This window comes from Palaemon carinicauda, chromosome 31 (genome assembly GCF_036898095.1).
Source record: "Palaemon carinicauda isolate YSFRI2023 chromosome 31, ASM3689809v2, whole genome shotgun sequence".
Taxonomy (NCBI): Eukaryota; Metazoa; Arthropoda; class Malacostraca; order Decapoda; family Palaemonidae; genus Palaemon; species Palaemon carinicauda.
Window position 1 is genome coordinate 21,484,093 of NC_090755.1, and position 20,581 is coordinate 21,504,673.

The window sequence follows — 20,581 nt, forward strand, 5'->3', positions numbered from 1 at the left end:
TACCACAAAGGGATGGTACCACTATGATTAGAGTGGCTCAAGTGTATGCCAAACCCGCTTGATGGGACTGAGAGCATTTCATGAATACAATCATCCCCACTCTAATCATAGTGGCAGGCAAACCGGACAGAATGCCGAGAGTCCTATCTCTATAAAATCGCCAACCCCTGGAATCCGAAGGCCAAATTTCCTAAGAGATAGTTCCGCGTGCCAGTATGGGAATACTGACACTCTAGGTGTCCAAACATTTTCGGGCAGTTGGCAAGACCACCACAGCTCCCACAATTGATTTTGAAATAAAAACCGATCATGGATACAATGTCCCCTCTAAAAAACCTGGACAGTGAAATGGGTAAAAGAGTTTTGACAGCAAGGTTGGAGACAGCTGATAATTATGAAGGAGGAATAAGCAATAAGAGGTAATAGAAAAAGAATGAGAGAAATTTAGAGTCAAACTGAGGAAAAGAAATTCCCCAGTTCGAGAGCCCTCTTGCCCGTCACAAGCCTTCAGCACGGGAATGATATGCCGTGCTGAAGCCCAATGACTTCATCAAGGCATTCTCTCGTTAAGAGGGCACTATCCTAAACAAAAGAAGAAAACTAAAAAAATATTTTTACTTCTTTAGCATTTTATAGCTCATCATAAACCCTTATAGATACTAACAACCTATTCCACTTGAAGGTTTTCAAGGTAATTGGAATATCCTGAACACTTACGGCTTAAATCACATGGTTTACTCCTACACGACAAATTTTATTTGGGTTGTTACCCTCTTACAAAAGCCTATAAACAGAACATTTAAAATCCTAACAGCAAAATGCCCTAGTTGTTAGCAAATTTTCCATGTTGAAGTAGAGCTGGGTTGTTTGCAGGTAGGAGGATGACAATTATATGGCGATCTTTATTTACCAATGCCATCAGGTGCACGTTCTCGACTTACCAATGCTATCAGCTGCTAGTTTCCTCCTGATAGATGGCACTATGGGACGACAGACAACAATGAAGAGGGGTATATTTTTTGAATTTGGGAAATGGTAGTTTTGATAATGTATCCATTCAAATAATTTAGATTACTGCCCCTGGGAACTACCTAATTTTCAACTAGAGTAAACAGATATTTCATATTTGTAAGACATACTATTAATGAATCCTTCATACGCTTTGACTCAATGGCTAAAATAATTGTCAAGACTACTGTAAAAGATCTTCAGCATTTTTTGAAATTGCATATGGCAGATATTGCTCCTCAACAGTTAACGATAACCTTAGTTGTCATTTTGACCAATCAATCATCTCTGCATAAATATTCCTCAAATCATAGACAGTAGTAAAGGCACACAATAATCACTAAGGTAAATATCAAAATTCTCAAACATGAACACAGCGTTTTCCTTGGACACCACTTCATGAAATACTTAAATAAAGTAATCGCATTAAGAATTATTTTGGAATAAAAGGCAAATGAAAACATACTTCTCTCAGTACTTTAATGGAATATGTGTTCTTGCTCATACGAAAAAAATAGTCTTATGAATGTATATGCTAACTTAAAAATTAATAATAAATTAACTAAATAATGTGAACAATGACATGAAATTGTAAAAACAAAATGAATTTTAATTGTGAATGAAATTCCCCAACAAGCATATACAGTACTGTAGTAGATTATACAAATGTGCTCAACATCTCGCCTTTCTCTCTCTCTCTCGTTCTCAGATGCATCCTCTTCTTAAGGAAGATTTTAATCTAATGTAAATCATGAGATCTGTTGAGGTTCATCATATATAAAAAGGAATTGGTGACACTATAGAACCTCATCACAAATAAAAGTAAAAACCACCACTTACAGAATTTTAATTTTTTACCACACACTCCTATCAGACGTGTAAGAGAAATTAAAGAATTATCATTATGCAAATATACTGTACAATCATAACCATCACAAAAGAAAAACAAAAAAATAATAGAATCAGGTCACTGGTAGTGGAGAGCAAACACTTCTTAACACCACAGCACAACTGCTACTTGTGTATGCTAAGATTTGTTGAATCCTAAAATGAAAACTAGACTCTTATACATCTTCATCCACCGTAGCATAAAAGACACATCTATAATACAATGAAAATAGGGTCCTCATATCTCTGTAGTTTTCAAAACTGTAAAAGTATTTTATTTTTTCTTCTAAACTATACACTCCCCCTTCACCAGTTAAAACTCTCCAATTTGGGGGTTCTTGCTCTTTGCTGCACCAGCTCCCCCTACGACAACACAAAAAAAAAGGGGGGAACTATGAAGTGCTGAGGGGATTAACCTAGTGCTGCCTCTTTGGTTTGGGTTTGCCAGTTACAACATGGCTAGAAAAGGAGGGGTAAAATAAAAGAAAAAGAAAAAAAATAAGAACTGCGGCATCTATTGCACTACTGTGTCAGAAAATGCGAATTGTACTCTTGGCGCCGCACATCGTGCAGGAGAAAGAAGAGAAGGAAAATATTCCAATGAAGAAGAGGGTTTGCCTCTCCCAAAGTTCAAAACAACTCTGTGGTATGTACATTTCTTTGGAAAACTCTCAAAAAATGTTAAATTTTCACATTCCATTTGGTACATACTAGCAAAAAATCAATTTTACAAAATTCCTTTATGAATAATCACTAATATCTTTCTCTCTAACTCAACAAATCTTTATACATAACGTACTCCTTTTTTATGTACTGCAAATGAAATACACTCTTTGTTCACTTTCAAGACGTAAACTAGAAACCAAAAGCGTAAGCTTCCGATTCTTCTTCCTCTTGCTGCTTCATTTTTTCTACTTGGGCCTCTTCTTCGGGGGTAACGTCTAACTTCTCCATATACTTGACAACTTTCTCCGTTGGCTTCAAGCTACGCAGAAGACTCGTCTTTGTGATAAAAAAAAGTAATAATTAAGACATTTCATAATTACCTCAAAAACTTAAAATCAACATTTATTCACCTAAACCCTATAAAGAATCCCTGTTTCCAGTATGCCTTGGGCAGTGTACTGTGGGTATTACTGAAGGTGCTTTACAACATCCCTTTACAGAAAGTCTCCTACTAATGAATGTGTTCAAAAAGCAGGTTCATAACAAGTTCAACATGATTAACTTTGGCATCCAGTTCATTAACCCAATCCCTTACTTTCCATTTAAAATTAGAAAACCAAAATATCTTTCAAGAATTCCCACATATTAAAATTATTTTTAAAATATTTACATTCTTTAGTTCCAGGCAATTTATCCTGAAAAAATAATTCAAGGGAAATTACTTGAACAAAAACCACCTAGACATTTAGCAAACCCCTTCTAACAACCTCAGTGTGGCACTAATGCAATGAATGATAAATCATTCAAGAGTTTATTTTTTCTTTCTTTCAGTAAATCTACGCATTTCAAATTTTTTTTCTTTAAGTAATTCAAATACATACATACATATACCAAGGCACTTCCCCCAATTTTGGGGGGTAGCCAACATCAAACAAATGAAACAGAAAAGGGGACACTCCTGTCTACGTTCCTCCTAGCCTGATAAGGAACTCAACTGAGTTCCGCTGGTACTGCTAGGGGTACCACGCCCACCCTCCCCCGTTATCCACCACAGATGAAGCTTCATAACACTGAATCCCCTACTGCTGCTACCTTCGCGGTCATCCAAGGCACCGGAGGAAGAAGCAGGGCCTACCGGAACTGCGTCACAATCGCTCGCCATTCATTCCTATTTCTAGCAAGCTCTCTTGCCTCTCACATCTATCCTCCTATCACCCAGAGCTTCCTTCACTCCATCCATCTACCCAAACCTTGGCCTTCCTCTTGAAATTCTCCCATCAAATCTTGCATTCATCACCTTCTTTAGCAGACAGCCATTTTCAATTCTCTCAATATGGCCAAACCACCTCAACACATTTCTGTCTCTCCGTCACTTTCATTCCCCAGAACTCCGATCCATACATCACAGTTGGTACAATCACTTTCTCATATAGAACTCTCTTTTCATTCATGCCCAACCCTCTATTTTTTACTACTCCCTTAACTGCCCCCAACACTTTGCATCCTTCATTCACTCTCTGACGTACATCTGCTTCCACTCCACCATTTGCTGCAACAACAGACCCCCAAGTATTTAAACTGATCCACCTCCACAAGTAACTCTCCATTCAACATGACATTCAACCTCGCACCACCTCCCCTTCTCGTACATCTCATAACCTTACTCTTACACACATTAACTCTCAACTTCCTTCTCTCGCACACCCTTCCAAATTCTGTCACTAATCGGCCAAGCTTCTTTTCCGCGTCTGCAACCAGTACAGTATCATCTGCAAACAACAACTGATTTACCTCCCATTCATGGTCATTCTCGTCTACCAGTTTCAATCCTCGTCCAAGCACTCGAGCATTCACCTCTCTCACAGCTCCATCAACATACAAGTTAAACAACCACAGCGACATCACATATCCCTGTCTCAGCCCCACTCTCACCGGAAACCAATCGCTCACTTCATTTCTTATCCTAACACATGCTTTACTACCTTTGTAGAAACTTTTCACTGCTTGCAACAACCTTCCACCAACTCCATATAACCTCATCATATTCCGCATTGCTTCCCTATCAACTCTATCATACGCTTTCTCCAGATCCATAAACGCAACATACACCTCCTTACCTTTTTCTAAATATTTCTCGCATATCTGCCTAACTGTAAAAATCTGATTCATACAACCCCTACCACTTCTAAACCCACCCTGTACTTCTAAGATTGCATTCTCTGTTTTATCCTTAATCCTATTAATCAGTACTCTACCATACACTTTTCCCACCACACTCAAACTAATACCCCTGGAATTACAACACTCATGCACATCCCCCTTACCCTTATACAGTGGTACAATACATGCACAAACTAAATCTACTGTTACCACTGAAAACACAAAACACATATTAAACAATCTCACCAACCATTCAAGTACAGTCCCACCCCCTTCCTTCAACATCTCGGCTCTCACACCATCCATACCAGATGCTTTTCCTACTCTCGTTTCATCTTGTGCTCTCCTCACTTCCTCTCTTGTAATCTCTCTCTCATTCTCATCTCCCATCACCGGCACCTCAACACCTGCAACAGCAATTATATCTGCCTCCCTATTATCCTCAACATTTAGTAAACTTTCAAAATAATCCACCCCCCTTTTCCTTGCCTCCTCTCCTTTTAACAACCTTCCATTTCCATCTTTCACGGTCTCTTCAATTCTTGAACCAGCCTTCCCTACTCTCTTCACTTCTTTCCAAAACTTTCTTCTTATTCTCTTCATATGAATGACCCAATCCCTGACCCCACCTCAGGTCAGCTCCCCTCTTTGCCTCACTTACGTTGCGCTTTACTTCCACATTTTTCTCTCTATATCTTTCATACTTCTCTACACTATTACTCTGCAGCCATTCTTCAAAAGCCCTCTTTTTCTCTTCCACTTTTACCTTCACTCCTTCATTCCACCATTCACTGCCCTCCCTCATGCTGCCTCCAACAAACTTCTTGCCACACACATCACTTACAATCCTAACAAAAATTTTCTTTTAACTTCCACTCCTCCTCTAAATTACCAGTTTCTCTTACTTTCACTTCGTCATATGCCATTTTCAACCTTTCTTGATATTTACTTTTTCTTCAACCCTCACTAGCTCCCTTTTACATCCACCTACTCTATTCCCCCACTCTTTTGCTACAACTAATTTTCCTTCCACCAAAAAATGATCAGACATACCGTTAGTCATACCCCTAAACATGTGCATGTCTTTCAATCTTCCAAACATTCTTTTAGTTAACAACACATAATCCATTAACGCCCTTTCTACCACTCTTCCATTTGCCACTCTTACCCACGTATACTTGTTTTTATCTCTCTCTTTAAAAAAGCTAGAACTTATCACCATCTCTTGCTCAACACACATATCTACCAGTCTCTCACCACACTCATTTTCACCTGTTACACCATACTTCTCAATGACACCTTCTACCTCTCCAGCCCCCACTCATGCATTTAAGTCACCCATGACTACATAATTCCTTCTACCCAGTCCTTCTACACACCTAGTTGATTCATTCCAGAACTTATTCCACTACTTCACTTTTCTCACAACCTGGCCTATACGCACTGACAAAAGCCCAACATTCCCTACCCAACCTAACCCTTACCCACATTAACCTAGTTGATATCTCCTTCCATTCCACTACTTTATCTGTCATCCATTCACTCAGCAATAAAGCCACACCTTCTCTTGCTCTTCCCCTTTCAATCCCAGACACTCTACCAGACATTTTACCAAACATCATTTCACCTTTCCCTTTTATCTTTGTCTTACACAAAGCCTATATATCCATTCTTCTATTCCTAAACATACTTCCAATCTCACATCTTTTACTTTCTATTGTACTACATCCACACACATTCAAACACCCCAAAACTAGAGTGCAGGGAGCAGTCACTCTCCCCCCAGCTCCACCTCTTTGATGTCTCACAGGATTATAATACAGGAGAGGGGGTTCGCAGCCCCTCGTCCCATCCCTTTTAGTCGCCTCTTACTACTATGCAAGTAGAAAAATTAATTACAAATGTGGAAAATTCTAGGTTTTGGACAATTAGTTAGTCTATTTACAGTATTCTATTTACCAAGCCACTTCCCCCAATTTTGGGGTTAGCCAACATACATCAACCAAAGGAACAAAATGGGACCTTTCCTCTCTCCACTCCTCCTATCCTGACAAGAGATTCAGCCGAGTTTTGCTGGTACTGCTAGGGTGCCACAGCCCACCCTCCCCAGTTATCCACCACAGATGAAGTTTCATACGCTAGTAGAAAAATTAATTACAATTATGGAAAACTAGATTTCGGACAATTAAGCTAACCTACAGACAAGTTCTTAAGTTCTACCCTTTTGAAATATACGATACGCAATATTCCGGTTTACTTTAGAATATGCCGATTATCGAAATATAAATTTTTCCAGTGTCAGTTTATGGATTACTGTATTATGATTATTTACTTCTATGTATAATAATTATTACCATGTGTATACAGTAATTATTATTACTATTATATGTCCCTGTATTTTTATCCACATTTAGCACATATGTTGTGTTATGAATACGTAAATGCAAGTATTCATGTTCATAGGAGCATGGGGACTATTATGTAGCATTTATATCATGCTATGAGGCACGCTAGTAATATTGCTTTTATCTGGTGGTACTTCAATCGGTATCTTCCGCAGCCCACCACTGTTCACAGCTCCACCAGTGTATTATGTTTATTTCAATCTGTTCACCTATTATATGGCTTAGGAATTTATGACCGTACTTCAGTGTAAACCGTATTTACTTATTTTTAACTAGAACGAAGAACAGTACAGGTAATTTTGTGGGCTATAAAATCTAAACTATTGCAAATTTCTTAATGAAAGTTTATACATGTATTGGTGAGAGCGTTGCCACAACACAAATCAAGAACTTGGATGTTGTAAGGCATCATCAGTCACAGCACTGGATGTTGCAGTACAGTAGTCACAACATTAACAAAGTTAAAGGTCATCTTGGGTTTCCTGCAGTTGGTAGATCTATTTGTGACAACCTTGCATCACAAATTTACCTTATACTGTTTAGCACAGCTGGTTCAAGGAGCCTGATAGTTACATACAGTGTTACCACTCTTGGGATGACCTGAATGTTTACACCTTTCCCCCATTTGGCCTTGGCAAACATGCACTGGAAAACCTCAAAGCCTACAGAAACACACAAGGATGATTTATGTCCGTTTTGGCTGCATTAAGGTATCAACCAATTATGGTGCACATAGTTCCAGGTCCTATGACAAGGCAGAGACTTAGCAGCAGTGATAAAGATTCCAAAATAAACTGGACATTCGCCTTTGTACGTGGTTATCTAGCATAGTATTATAGTTAGAAATATTTCACAACAAGGCCTTTCAAAGTTGACATAACACAAGCCAATTCTGAAGTTGGTTTAGTGAGAGGGGTGTTAATCTAATGGACTGCATCTTTGTTGACAGAAGTTGCTTGTCTCCAACATCAAATGATACAAATCCAGCCCCTGCAGGTATTCAAAGTTCAGTGGCTTAACTTGGTTTCTCTATTGAAATTGAAGAGCATCATCTTGCACTTAGAGAAGGATCCTCTTGAATTGCTCAGATACCCAGACTGGAATCTCACCCTGTTCCTCTTGTGACTTATGAAGCCTCAATATGAGCCAATTCTAGAAGGTTACTTGTTGGATTCAACACTTATAAGTTCTTCTATAGTATCTGAACCTAGGAAACTTGTCTGAAAGATTTAGACACTGTTTGGAAAGGTCATGAAGACTACAGTTGATTGTCAGCGGGGCTGTTGTTCATAGACATGATATTTTGAGTACAAATACCAGTCTGTACATTTGTTACTTTATTTTCAATTCATCACAAATGGTTGGACTTGTAAGTCCTCTTCAACGCTGATTCATAGCACTTCTAAAAAAAACTTTTTAAATCATTGCCAACTAAATCTCACATTGTCTAATTTTCTTATCTGAAATACTTTTGCCAGTTCAAGTATCTTCCATAATATCCCATGCCTTTTACCTACTACTAGTAGAACCTCAAAAAAGTAAACTATGTGGTACTCAAACTTTACTTCTGGATTTAATTTGAGGACCTTTGAATTCTAAAGGCATAAACACACACTGGAGCCATCAACAATGCAGTCTATATCCTAAATAATTATTCAGGCATATATATAGCTAATTGGGTGTTATGATGAAACAACACTATCTTTTCATAACTAAATATACAAAAACCATCCTAGCCCAAAACAACTTTCCTACATATTTCAAAAAATTAGGAAGATAATTAGCAACTGTACCTATGAAACTTAATACTACAGATGTAAAGTGAAAATAACAATCTAATACATAATTACATAATGAAAGACAATTGCATGATTACTTGACTGATCTAACTCAAAAGGGTAACAAAATTATATACCCTAAACATTTCCCAACATAATTCTATCTTGGGAATATATATCCACTTGGAATTAATTTTATGACAACAGCTCCTGGCCGGGTGGAGGTTCGAACCCCCAACTGTTCGGCTGGAAACCATGCCTACAGTGACTCTACCGACTCCACCCGGCCAGAAGCTGTTACCATAAAATTAATTCCAAGTGGATATATATTCCCAAGATAGAATTCGGTATTAAATGCCATTCGTGGGTGATATTTACATCGATTGAAATCACGTGTGCTTGTGATATATGTTCATTTCCCAACATATAAGTTTTATTACTTTTTTCATCAAATGTTCATTGTAATTCAACACTACATGACGAAAAGAATAAACATGGGAAGACCTACCGTTGCTGTCAGATCCATAAACCTCAAGAATTTCCTAAGAACTGTTACCATCAAGGTAAACTTGGAATCTGGAAGCATTGCCCGGATCTCAGCTTCCCGGTCCTGTAAGAATTTTTAAATATTAGTTAAGGAGAGAGAGAGTGAGATACTGAAAATCAGGACATATAAAGAGGGCATTAACTCAAGGAAACTATTACAAAATTACAGCAACAACTAAGGCAATATATCTACTGTCACTAAATATAATTACCTCGTCATCCATGATACAATAACCGGTAAGCAAGGCAGTGTAAGCTGCTATTAGCGTATCCTCCATATGGTGACCAGCTTTCTGTAACACTGGAAGAAAAATTAAATCACTTACACAAAATTGATCCCACAATAGATAAGATATTCTTCAAGAAATTTTACTGAAGTAATTAATCTCTAGCTTTGTTTTATGGATTACTATATACACTTTACTGTGAACACCCTTAAACAAAACTACATGGAACACAATAGAATAGTAGAACAAATCAAACATTTTCAAAAGCAATCCTGTATTTACTTTTAAGAGCATTTCAATCACAATAAATTATTAATTACATCTAGCTACGGTCTCCTCGAGCTCATCATCCTTCTTCTCATCTTCTTGCTGTTTCTTAGCTAGATCATGATCAATAATTTCGTCCGTGTGCGCTTCCTGCTGGCGTGCGCTTTCCTCGCTGCGGTAAAACAATTCCACCAAAGCCTGCATAGCTCCCTTTCTTTCTCCCTCGGCTGTAAGATAATGGTTGACTTCTCAAAACCCTCTCACTATTCAGATTTAGTTAGCAAATTAAATTTTAACAACCTTACTGAAAGTAATGATAATTCAACACCAAATTGGAATGACAATAACAGAATTTTAGTAAAATTTATTTCTATACTTAACTGATGTTCATATTGCTTCAACTCTAAAAGCTCGGTTTAATTGACATTCACCCGTAATTTTTTTTAAATGTTCCCATTTTCTTTCCCTTCAATAAAAACATGTGCAAGTACATTGAATCTGCAACTGTTGTTCAAAGCTCAAGCTAAGTTAGTTAACAAGGGTATGGGAAATCCAAAAAAAGGACAAGCTGGAGATTGATGCAGTTCCTATTTCGATAAAAATGCTGATACCCGCAACAGACATAACCACAGCCCAAGTACAGTGAGAGAAATTTACCATAACACACAGAATAGTCTGGCGTATTCTTTATACATTTTCCTCTGTCTTCATACACCTGACAACACTGAGATTAACAAACAATTCTTTGCTCAAGGGGTGGACTATTGCATTATAACTCTTCAGTGGCTACTTTCCACTTGGTAAGGGTAGAAGAGACGATTAGATATGGTGAGCAGCTCTTCTAGGAGATGGACACTCCAAAATCAAACCATTGCTCTTCGTTAGTGCTATAACCTCTGTAACATCATGGTTTTCCAGTCTTGGGGTAGAGTTCTCTTGCTTCAGTACACTCGGGCACACTATCTTATTTCTCTTCCTCTTGTTTTTTTTTTTTACTACTATCATCATCATCATAATTATAATCATTTCACCTGAATACTGTATATACACATGCACATATGTCCCTTTGCTAATAATTCACAACTGTATCCATTAACATTTTCCTCAAGAGGGTATTTTAATCATCTAGACCGAGTTTGCTTATGGTACAATAACAGTACAGACTTACGGTAAGATATTTTTACCATACTGAGAGTACAGTAGTTTAGTCGGGTACAAAGTACGGAAAAGCGTCCTGTACTACCAGCCTGCTGGTAACCCTTCTTTTGACTCTGCGTGAGCTGACGAATAGATGCCTAATCTGCGGCCGAGCTCTTTTGAGTGTGTTTAAGATAGCGCTGTGATGCTTTCACAGAACACACTAGCAATTGCTCAGAATCATTAGTTACCTCCCAAAGACTCAAAATCTGGAAGGAACTGATCCTAGGATCTGAAACTGCTAGATTTTGAGTCTTTAGCAACAAACTTGGGGACAAAACTAAATATAACCTGTCCATCTCCTTGAAAGGGCTACAATGTCAGCGAGACCATGTAACTTACTTATCCTGTTTGGCAGAGGCTAAGGCAAGAAGAAAGACTGTTTTCATATGTTCAAAAAGTCTGTATGAGCATAGACAGCTCTACCCAGGAAGAAGAAAATACCCAACCCATTCAGTTTAATGGCAAGGCTCAAGGCCGAGTAATAGCTTTTCACTGCCGAGACAGAGCAGAGTTTTTCTTCCCGGAGGTAAAGTAAAATTTGGCAATTAGGGGTAGAGAGGTACTGAGTGGAGAGGCACCCATTCCACAACATCAATGACAAAAGATCATCCACTTCACCTGGTAGACTGAGGTCAAGGACTTCCTCAGGTATCCAGATACCAGTTTTGTCACTGGTCACACAGTCTCTCTCAACGAGGGGATGCTGGATAACCCCCAAGTGTGAAGATGTGGAGATCACAGAGTCCAATGGTAAATCTGGGCATGGGGTTGGTGTAGGAAATCATGAAAGAGGGGCAGCTCCCTTGGTACCTTTGTCAGTAGCAGTAGAAGTTCCTGGAACCATTCTGCCTGCTGACACAATGGAGCTATTAAGGTCACCAATAGATTGGTTGACAATCTTACTCTGTTGAGGCATAATAGGGGGAACATGCACACGTCTAGATGATTTCATAGGAGTTGGAAAGCGTCTTAGAACGCTGCCTGTAGAACTGGTATTGGCGAGCAGTACATCGGAAGCTTCTGGTCCAGAGACCCCACAAACCGGTCAAACGTTGGCAAACCCTACAAAACTATTATTTTGTTCGCTATCTGAGGATTCAAAGACCACAAGGAACAACCTGAGATATCCTGCTGAATTTGTCTGCCAAGATGTTCTTTTTGCCAGGTATGAACCAGGCTGACTGGGAGATCGCATTACCTTCTGTCCATCACATGACAGCTTGTTGGTAAAATTACCATGAAATAGAACTTCCTTGCTAGTCTAGATACACCCCTACAGTCACATTATCACTTCTCAACACTATCAAGTAACCTGAAAAGAGCTGTTGGAAACATTGAAGAGCAAAGTACAATGCTTTCCATTCCAGGAAGTTTGTGACATTTTCTTCATTGCAATATCAATTCTTCCAATAAAAAATTATCAAAGCATATGATAATTAAATAATATTCAAATCCAATACATAAATATGCTCGACTCGTTACGCATGATTAATTAGTTTCCAAAACCAGCCGAGTATACTAAATTTGCGCATACGAAAAGAATTTTTCCCATAAGAATACATGGTTAGTGAATCTAATGTGGAACTTCAGTTTCCCACTTTTTTCATGACTAAATGAACTGTTTTTTCCCTAAAATGAATAACTTAATTAACCACACATTATTATATCCAATAACCTTGAGTTTCAAAATGAAATTCATACCAACATATAGTGAATTGTGGTAATTCACAGTCACATTGGCACCGAGTCATATTGGTGCAAGCGTGATCTAGCCTACCGTAGATATGTCATTGTAAGTCGATGTAATGTTGACACTATTTACACTTTAACTAAATGCCCTCTGCATTGTTCTGTATAAATAAATAACTCTTGACTGCATCCAATAATAATGCATGTAATATTCACATATCGTATTAAGAAATAAAAAACAATTTTAATCTCTTCCAATGCTTATGTTTTTAAGTTGATCGACACTGTCTTCTTTGCTTTCCAAATCAGCTGATTGAGGCAAACTAACTAAGGATACTTATTTCTTAAATTAAACAATTAACAGGTAATAGCAGCCCATTGGGACACTACTGCTAAGATTTATTGGATCTTTTGATGGGCCAGACAGTACTACATTGGATCCCTCTCTCTGGTTACGCCTCATTTTTCCTTTGCCTACACATACATCATATATAGTATGGCCTAATCTTTCTGCATTCTCCTCTGTTCTCATACACCTGACAACACGAGATTACCAAACAATTCTTCTCTACCAGGGGGTTAACCACTGCACTGTAAATGTACCTAATTTCCTCTTGTTAAGGGTAGAACAGATTTTAGTTATGATCAGCAACTCTTCTAAGAGAAAGCTATTTCAAACTAAAACCATTGTTCTCTAGTCTTGGTTAGTGCCATAGCCTCTGTACCATGGTCTTTCACTGTTTTGTGTTGTTCTCTTGCCTGAGGGTACACTGAAGCACGCTATTCTCTCTTCATTGTTTATGTATGACAGATATATTTTAAAGTTGTTACTGATCATAAGAGATTTTATATTCTTATTCATTACTTTTTATAGCCTATATAGTTTATTTCCTTTCCTCACTGGGCTATTTTCCCTGTTAGAGCCCTGAGGCTTATAACATCCTGCTTTCTCAACTAGGATTGTAGCTTTGCAATTACATCAATAATAATAATTACTTTAACTGTAATTTTTAATTAAGCATACCAATTTAGTTTTATTTGAAATAATTCTCTCATATTTCATTTACTGTTGAGTTTAATTGCATATAAAAGTTAATCAAAGTCTCATCCATAATTTTTAGCCCGGCAGTGCTTGTTTATAAAGCATAGGAAATCATTCATTTTCCTTATTTCCCTAATTTCAGTCTTACATTATATCATGTTTTAACAGAACAATTTCCTAGGTTTTCAAACACAGCTGCATTATCCTCTAAATTAGGCCATTTATATTCAATTACTAAGTTGCATATTCATAAATGCCCATAAATTTTTCTTTTTGTTTCTTCCAGTTTGGACACAGCTTTTACAGATTCCAAACAGAATAGCGGCTATGAACATTGTTGGTTTTCTTACCTCCATCTACAGGTTTTTATATTTGGCGTTATGTTTCCTCGACTCTTTTCTCCATAACGAAAAAGGACAATTATTTACTATCGTACGATGGTTGAAATATAAGCAAAACAGCTGCTATTTGATCCGTGTGTTCATAACAGAACAAATGATTTTTGTTCCGTTGTTATTGTGGCTGTATGTATTTACACCTTGACTAAAATGTAACTACAGTAGGGTCCCGAATTAAGCGTGTTCGAATTACACGATTCCCCTTTTCCGCGATCGCTATTTTTCAAAAATAAATTTTCTGTATCTGCGAGGCTGTTCAAAGTTCGCGAGTCAAGCACTACAAAATGTATCAAATCTATTGTCTTTTTAAGTATATTGGTAGCCCTAAATACGGTGATTTATAATAAATGTTACAAAACAATATCAACATTACATTTCATTAACATAATTTCATAATGAATAGCCTATTTAAGGATAAAATTCCACATCAACAATGAAATCAACTGTTAACTGTGCGAGTCCAGCTGACAAAATGTAAACAGAAATGTGGTTACGTTCTCGGCAATCTTTATCTTTCTCCAACCTTACGATAATTGTAATGGTAGTGTTAATGATGGTATATTAAAGCATTATTTTTGTTTAGTACAATATATTTAAAAGCCTTATTTTTCCCTCTGGGCGTTCAAGGTTTTCACGAGTAGACTGGGTTCGTTTATCGGCAGTGAATAGCCTAAACTTCGGTAACGAGTCGTCAATATTTTGTCATATTTTAAACAGTATACATTTGATTTGCAAACATTGGTTTTGTAGAGTAGACGGTAAAATAAAATCTAGAGAGAGAGAGAGAGAGAGAGAGAGAGAGAGAGAGAGAGAGAGAGAGAGAGAGAGAGATTTGATGGCAGAAATCCCTCTCTCGAGAGAGAGATTTGATGGCAGAAATCCCTCTCTCTCTCTCTCTCTCTAGATTTTATTTTACCGTCTACTCTACAAAACCAATGTTTGCAAATCAAATGTATACTGTTTAAAATATGACAAAATATTGACGACTCGTTACCGAAGTTTAGGCTATTCACTGCCGATAAACGATAACAAACCCTTTAATGCAAACTAACTGTATCCTTTGATATTCCTCTATATTTATCACGAATTCCTTCTATACCTCCTCAGACACTCTTATTTCAAATATCTAAATTATTCTTATCACAACTAACACCATCTAGTCATTTTCATTTCATTATATCTATTATTCCTCTGGATCTTATTCCCTTTCCTTATTCTGTTTATTCGATGGGATTCGTTTTTCCCTTTACCGTCTTTCAGAATCTATTTTTAGCCACTGGCAACCAAATCCCCCCTTCCCCCGTCTCCTACCGTCTCCCCTGCGAGTCCACCCAGCCTATCTCATCACTCCCCCCACCTTCATCCTCCCCTGTTCTAGGTCTGTAACCTTCTGCGTCATAATCTCTCTCTCTCTCTCTCTCTCTCTCTCTCTCTCTCTCTCTCTCTCTCTCTCTCTCTCTCTCTCTCTCTCTCTCGTTATACAATACTTACAAATAGATGAAGAAACCAAAATCGGTTTTCTTGAAGTGTCAATTAAATACAAAACGAAAAAATTATACCGTGTATACATCCATTTCAATCATAGCTTAAAATACGGTAACCGATTTCGTCCGCAAACCACTATTTTTTAGGAAACACCATTCTATTCCAGAAAATTTTTACTCTTTAAATGTCAATTGCGCTATAATAAAACATGTACTTATGTTGTAAAATTTCGGGTGTGTTTTAAAAATCGAGTATTGCTAACTTATTTTTGTTTTACTTTTGGCTGTGATCACATCAGCTGATGTCTAGCTTCCGCGCGAATACAATAACAAAGAATTGTTTACACCATTTCTTAACTTATTCAAACCATCTATACAGTTAATATTACATAAACACCAATGTGTTATAACCTATCATATTTATTGTTTAGTACTTTAAAACCATCCCTCTCCCTCTCTCTCTCTCTCCCTCTCTCTCTCTCTCTCTCTCTCTCTCTCTCTCTCTCTCTCTCTCTCACACATCGAACGTTATAGCGGTAACCTAATTGTTCGGTGACTTTAAAAATAGGCCTAGTACTTTCTTCTTTTACCTTTTTTGCATATGGATCCATAATTGAGGTGGGTACAAGTTGACTTATAACTGAAGTTAGGAAAAGTATTTTGGATATGGAAAGGACAATTATCTTTCGTAACAGTTTAGAATTATCGTAAGTTATCACTCTGTCATTAGCGGCAGTTTGCTATTGTGGATTAAACGCATAAGGAAAAAAAATTTTCCAGCTTTGCTACGAATTTAGGAATTTATATGGATACGGTAAGTAAAATATTTGTAATAACATAATGTTTACTAAGTGTTTGTAATATCATTAGTTATGACTTAGATCGTGTGTGTTTAATGCATTCGTTTGTTTATTATGATCGAAGATGGAGCGTAAACAAATGGAAGGTTTCCGTTTCAGGCGGCATCATAAAGAAAAACATTTCATAAATGGCATTCATTTCATTTATTTGAAAGTTCTAATAAAAAATAATTAGAACATTGGTAATAACAAATTCAACATATAATCTATACTTGGTAAAATTGCTGTCAATTCAAAAACACAGATGTATAAATGCGTCTGTTTCTTCGTTGTGATCAGAGATAAACGTAAACAAAACATTGGTTGTCGTTTTCTATTGTGCTTTTTAGCGTGTTTAGGAAACGCATGATATAAAATCGCCTTTATTTTGATAATTCTGGATTTTCAATCATACATCAAGCTAGTCTATAGAGTGATGGTTTTGCTATTCACCAGTTGTATTATACAATAGATATGACAAACATTAAAATTTGTCTGTATTTTGGGTTGTGTTATAACGGGAAATATATGGTGTTTACACCTATCCTGGTTGTAATTTTAACCATTTTTCAAGTTATTAGAACTTTAAAGTATATTAAATGTTTTATTTATTTACAAGAACAATTTGATATTATAAACAAATACAGTATAGTACAAAGAAAGTATTGGAAATGGGTAGTAAACACATTTGAATAGGCAAATTGCTGGTTGCCATGGCCGCAATGGAATTATTTCTGTTAGTTGTGTGTTTCGAAATTCGCGATTTTCCATTTACACGAGGTCATTAATCGACCAAATTCTCGCATAATTCGGGACCCTACTGTAACTGATACTTTCATCATTCTCTTTTACTCTTTTAACTTATCACTGCGTCGCGCAGGGAGGGGAACGGCGCGAAGGCCAAGCGCAAAGAAGTGTGGGCGGTTTGAAAACATCAAGCTGTGATAGTACTAACCATGAGTAAGCGAAACTTTAAATCAAATATTATACAGATATCTGAACTGCAAATACATTAACTGAAACCAAGATAGAGGGCTGACTGTATATTTCTTAATTGTCATCCAAAGGTGAAAAACAAAGCATTTGAATCTCGGTTGCACGTTTTGATGTTACCTAGATGGCAATTTGGTATGATTTTGCTTGATTTTATGTTTCTGGAAACACACTTCAAATACTACAGACTATCAGCAGTAAAGGACACCCTTTCCCCTCCATTAGTATGTTACTGAGAAGATCAACTGGACATAACTGCGCATACTTTTATTTTATCTTCTCTCTCTCAGGGCTGAGATACACGTTCTTTTCGGTTATATTAAGAAATTGGGGGTCTGGGTGTGTCATTATAGTGGGGTAGCAATTTTTTGCAAGTTTTAACATTTGCTGGAGTCTCTTACCTAACCCCTGTGAATGTAATTACACTAGTGGTTTCCTAAAATAAATATATCATCTATGAAGTTAAAAGTAATGAAAAGGAACATGAAATGGAACATTCAAGTAGGATCACAAAACACTTACATTTAAATATATCATTGTCGTCTGTATCAAGGAAGTCCGGCGCTTTGGTTTTCATTAAGATTACTCTGTTGGTTTTACTGTGCTCCACCAAATTCAAAAGAAGACTACATGCCTGAAATGGAAAAATTTCAACTGTATACAACTGACCAATCTAAATTGTTCAGAATTTCAGTAAAGAAACTCAAATAGCCCTTAACCATTATCAAAAATTGAAAAGAATTCCTGCTAGCAATGACTGTGAAAGATCTGTTCCTTGTAGTAGCACACACATGCAAACTGAACATTTTCTTAAACCAAAGAATTTATTTTTCGTCGTTTAGAAAATTATGAGCTTGAAGCAAAACCTGACAAAAGGCAGAAGGAGGCAAATTCAAATGTGGAACATCCAAGTTGACGGGAGTACTATAACTTATAATAAGAAGGTCCACTTGGGATTAGGTGCGTCTTTTTTTGACATCATTATTGAATTAAGTAATAGATTTAATAGTTGTTGCTGATGGATACCATAGTGAGTTTAGGAATGTGATATCTTGTGTTCCTCAAGGTAGAATACTTGGCCCATTACTTTTCGTACTATATACATACGTGATTTGGCCAAGAAAACAAGCTTGTTGAGTAAGCAGATGCTGCTGCTCTCTTTTGCCTCAATTCCATAGTAGATCTAGGGATGATGAATCCCTTAATATAAAGATCGTTAAAATTAGTGCATGGTGCAAATTATGGGGCATGAGGTTGAACCTTAACCTAACAAAAGTATGATTTCAAGTAGGTCAAGGTCAGTACTGTAGCTCCTCAACCTCCAGATCTCTTCATTGAAAAGTTTCTTTAACTCTAAAAATAAACTCCTTTGAAACTTTAGGTGTGTGATTCTTGATTGCAAATCAACCTAAGGGAACCACATTGTCCGTCTTTTCTTCAACTGCACAAAAAATTGGCTGTCTGTTTTTTCTTCAGATGCACAAAAAAAAGAAGCTTATTGGAAAGGTCTTTCAAGATTTTTGGTGATCAATCTATTTTGATGTAGTATTTTAATTCATTCCTTCTGCTTTGTTTTGAGTATTGATCTGTCTGGTCGTCACCAGCTAAATTTTGTCATGCGGTGTAAAAAATTTCTTATTTCTGTTCTAAATATTAACCTCTGACACCATCATTCAGTTAGTTTTTTATGCCTGTTGTACAAAATTTTTCATAATTCTGACTATCCTTTGCATTTAGATTTTCATAGATTTACTATCCTGTATGTAGTATTATTGCAGGTGCGTTGTTAAAGACTAAAAAATACACAGTATTCTAGAAATTTTATTCCAGTACTTGCAGTGATTACTTTTATGTTGAATAGGCAGACATAAGTTCCTCTTCATTGTTTATGAAGTACTGTATAGACAGATTTATTTCATTGTTGTTACTGATCTAAAGATTTTATATTCATAACTTCTCAAGTAGTTTATTTATTTCCTTTCCTCACTGGGCTGTTTCCCTGTTGGAGCCCTTGGGTTTATAGCATCCTGCTTTTCCAACTAAGGTTGTAGCTTAGCTAGTAATAACAACATGTGCATGTGTTACAGTAATGTTCAGTTTGCTAGTGCGTAAACAACTTACAAAACTTGTAGAATATTGATAAATTTAAAAAATTGGCACCACTCGGTATTATCATCACTATCATAAACTAAGAAAAAAATAGGTACAAAATACCCTCTATAACTACATGATAACTCAACTTTGAGTAAAAGATTTCTCAAGACTGCATCTTAAGAGAATAATTGAGACCAAGAAAAGTACATACTTACCAAGATTATTAGCTCAAATCTGGTATCATGAGCCAGATATCTTGGCATGATGAGCAAACAATACAAGGTGATATTGTAGATCTCCTGATGATGGCCCAAAATCTGGCTACCAAGAGCTGCCAAAGGAGTGAATTCTCAAGGTTATTTGTATTCTAAAAAAAAAAAAAAAAGAAAAGGGAAGAAAAAAAGAGCGAGAGAGAAATATGGTTATAAAGACCTTAGCTGGGCCTCAAGAGGCATCCAGCACTTCCATGTAACATAGGGAAACCCCATGATTTCACTAGGTAGAAGAAAAAAAGCAGGAATGGACGTAAAGAAAAATATTGAACAGTTGTAGACAAAATGGACCACCAACGATCACAAAATAATAACTAACAACACAACCCCCTACAAGGAAGAGAGGTATTCTTTCAAAATATTTGTAAGAGACTTATACTACTGTGCAATTCCATGCTATGAAACTGCCAGCCCTGAAGTCTCTTTTTTCTTCTTCCATGTATAGTAAATCTAACAAAATTATGACTTTTATTTGTTCGATGCCATGAGAAAACCTCAGGCCAGACATGGGTGTAAATTCCTAACTTGCCTAACTTTGCTATGCTGTATCTACATGTTCAACAATTATTTTCAACTTTGTTGACTTAAACCGCACAAGAGAAGGATAATTAAAGAACATAAATTA

General features: G+C 36.8%; 1 protein-coding gene and 1 non-coding gene across 2 annotated transcripts in view; both read right to left on the bottom strand.

Moving 5' to 3' along the window:
- Positions 1–1,474: 1,474 nt before the first annotated feature.
- wapl (wings apart-like) overlaps positions 1,475–20,581 on the bottom strand; it is a 103,405-nt gene continuing 84,298 nt past the window's right edge. Inside the window, 6 exon segments of the mRNA XM_068355025.1 lie at positions 1,475–2,898; positions 9,414–9,515; positions 9,664–9,752; positions 9,999–10,172; positions 18,113–18,224; positions 19,900–20,015. Coding sequence (XP_068211126.1) covers positions 2,752–2,898; positions 9,414–9,515; positions 9,664–9,752; positions 9,999–10,172; positions 18,113–18,224; positions 19,900–20,015 — 740 coding nt within the window. The 3' untranslated portion in view covers positions 1,475–2,751.
- Positions 20,317–20,446, bottom strand: LOC137625116 (small nucleolar RNA U109). Its single transcript, XR_011040822.1, has one exon. It is a non-coding gene; the product is annotated as a small nucleolar RNA U109 (small nucleolar RNA).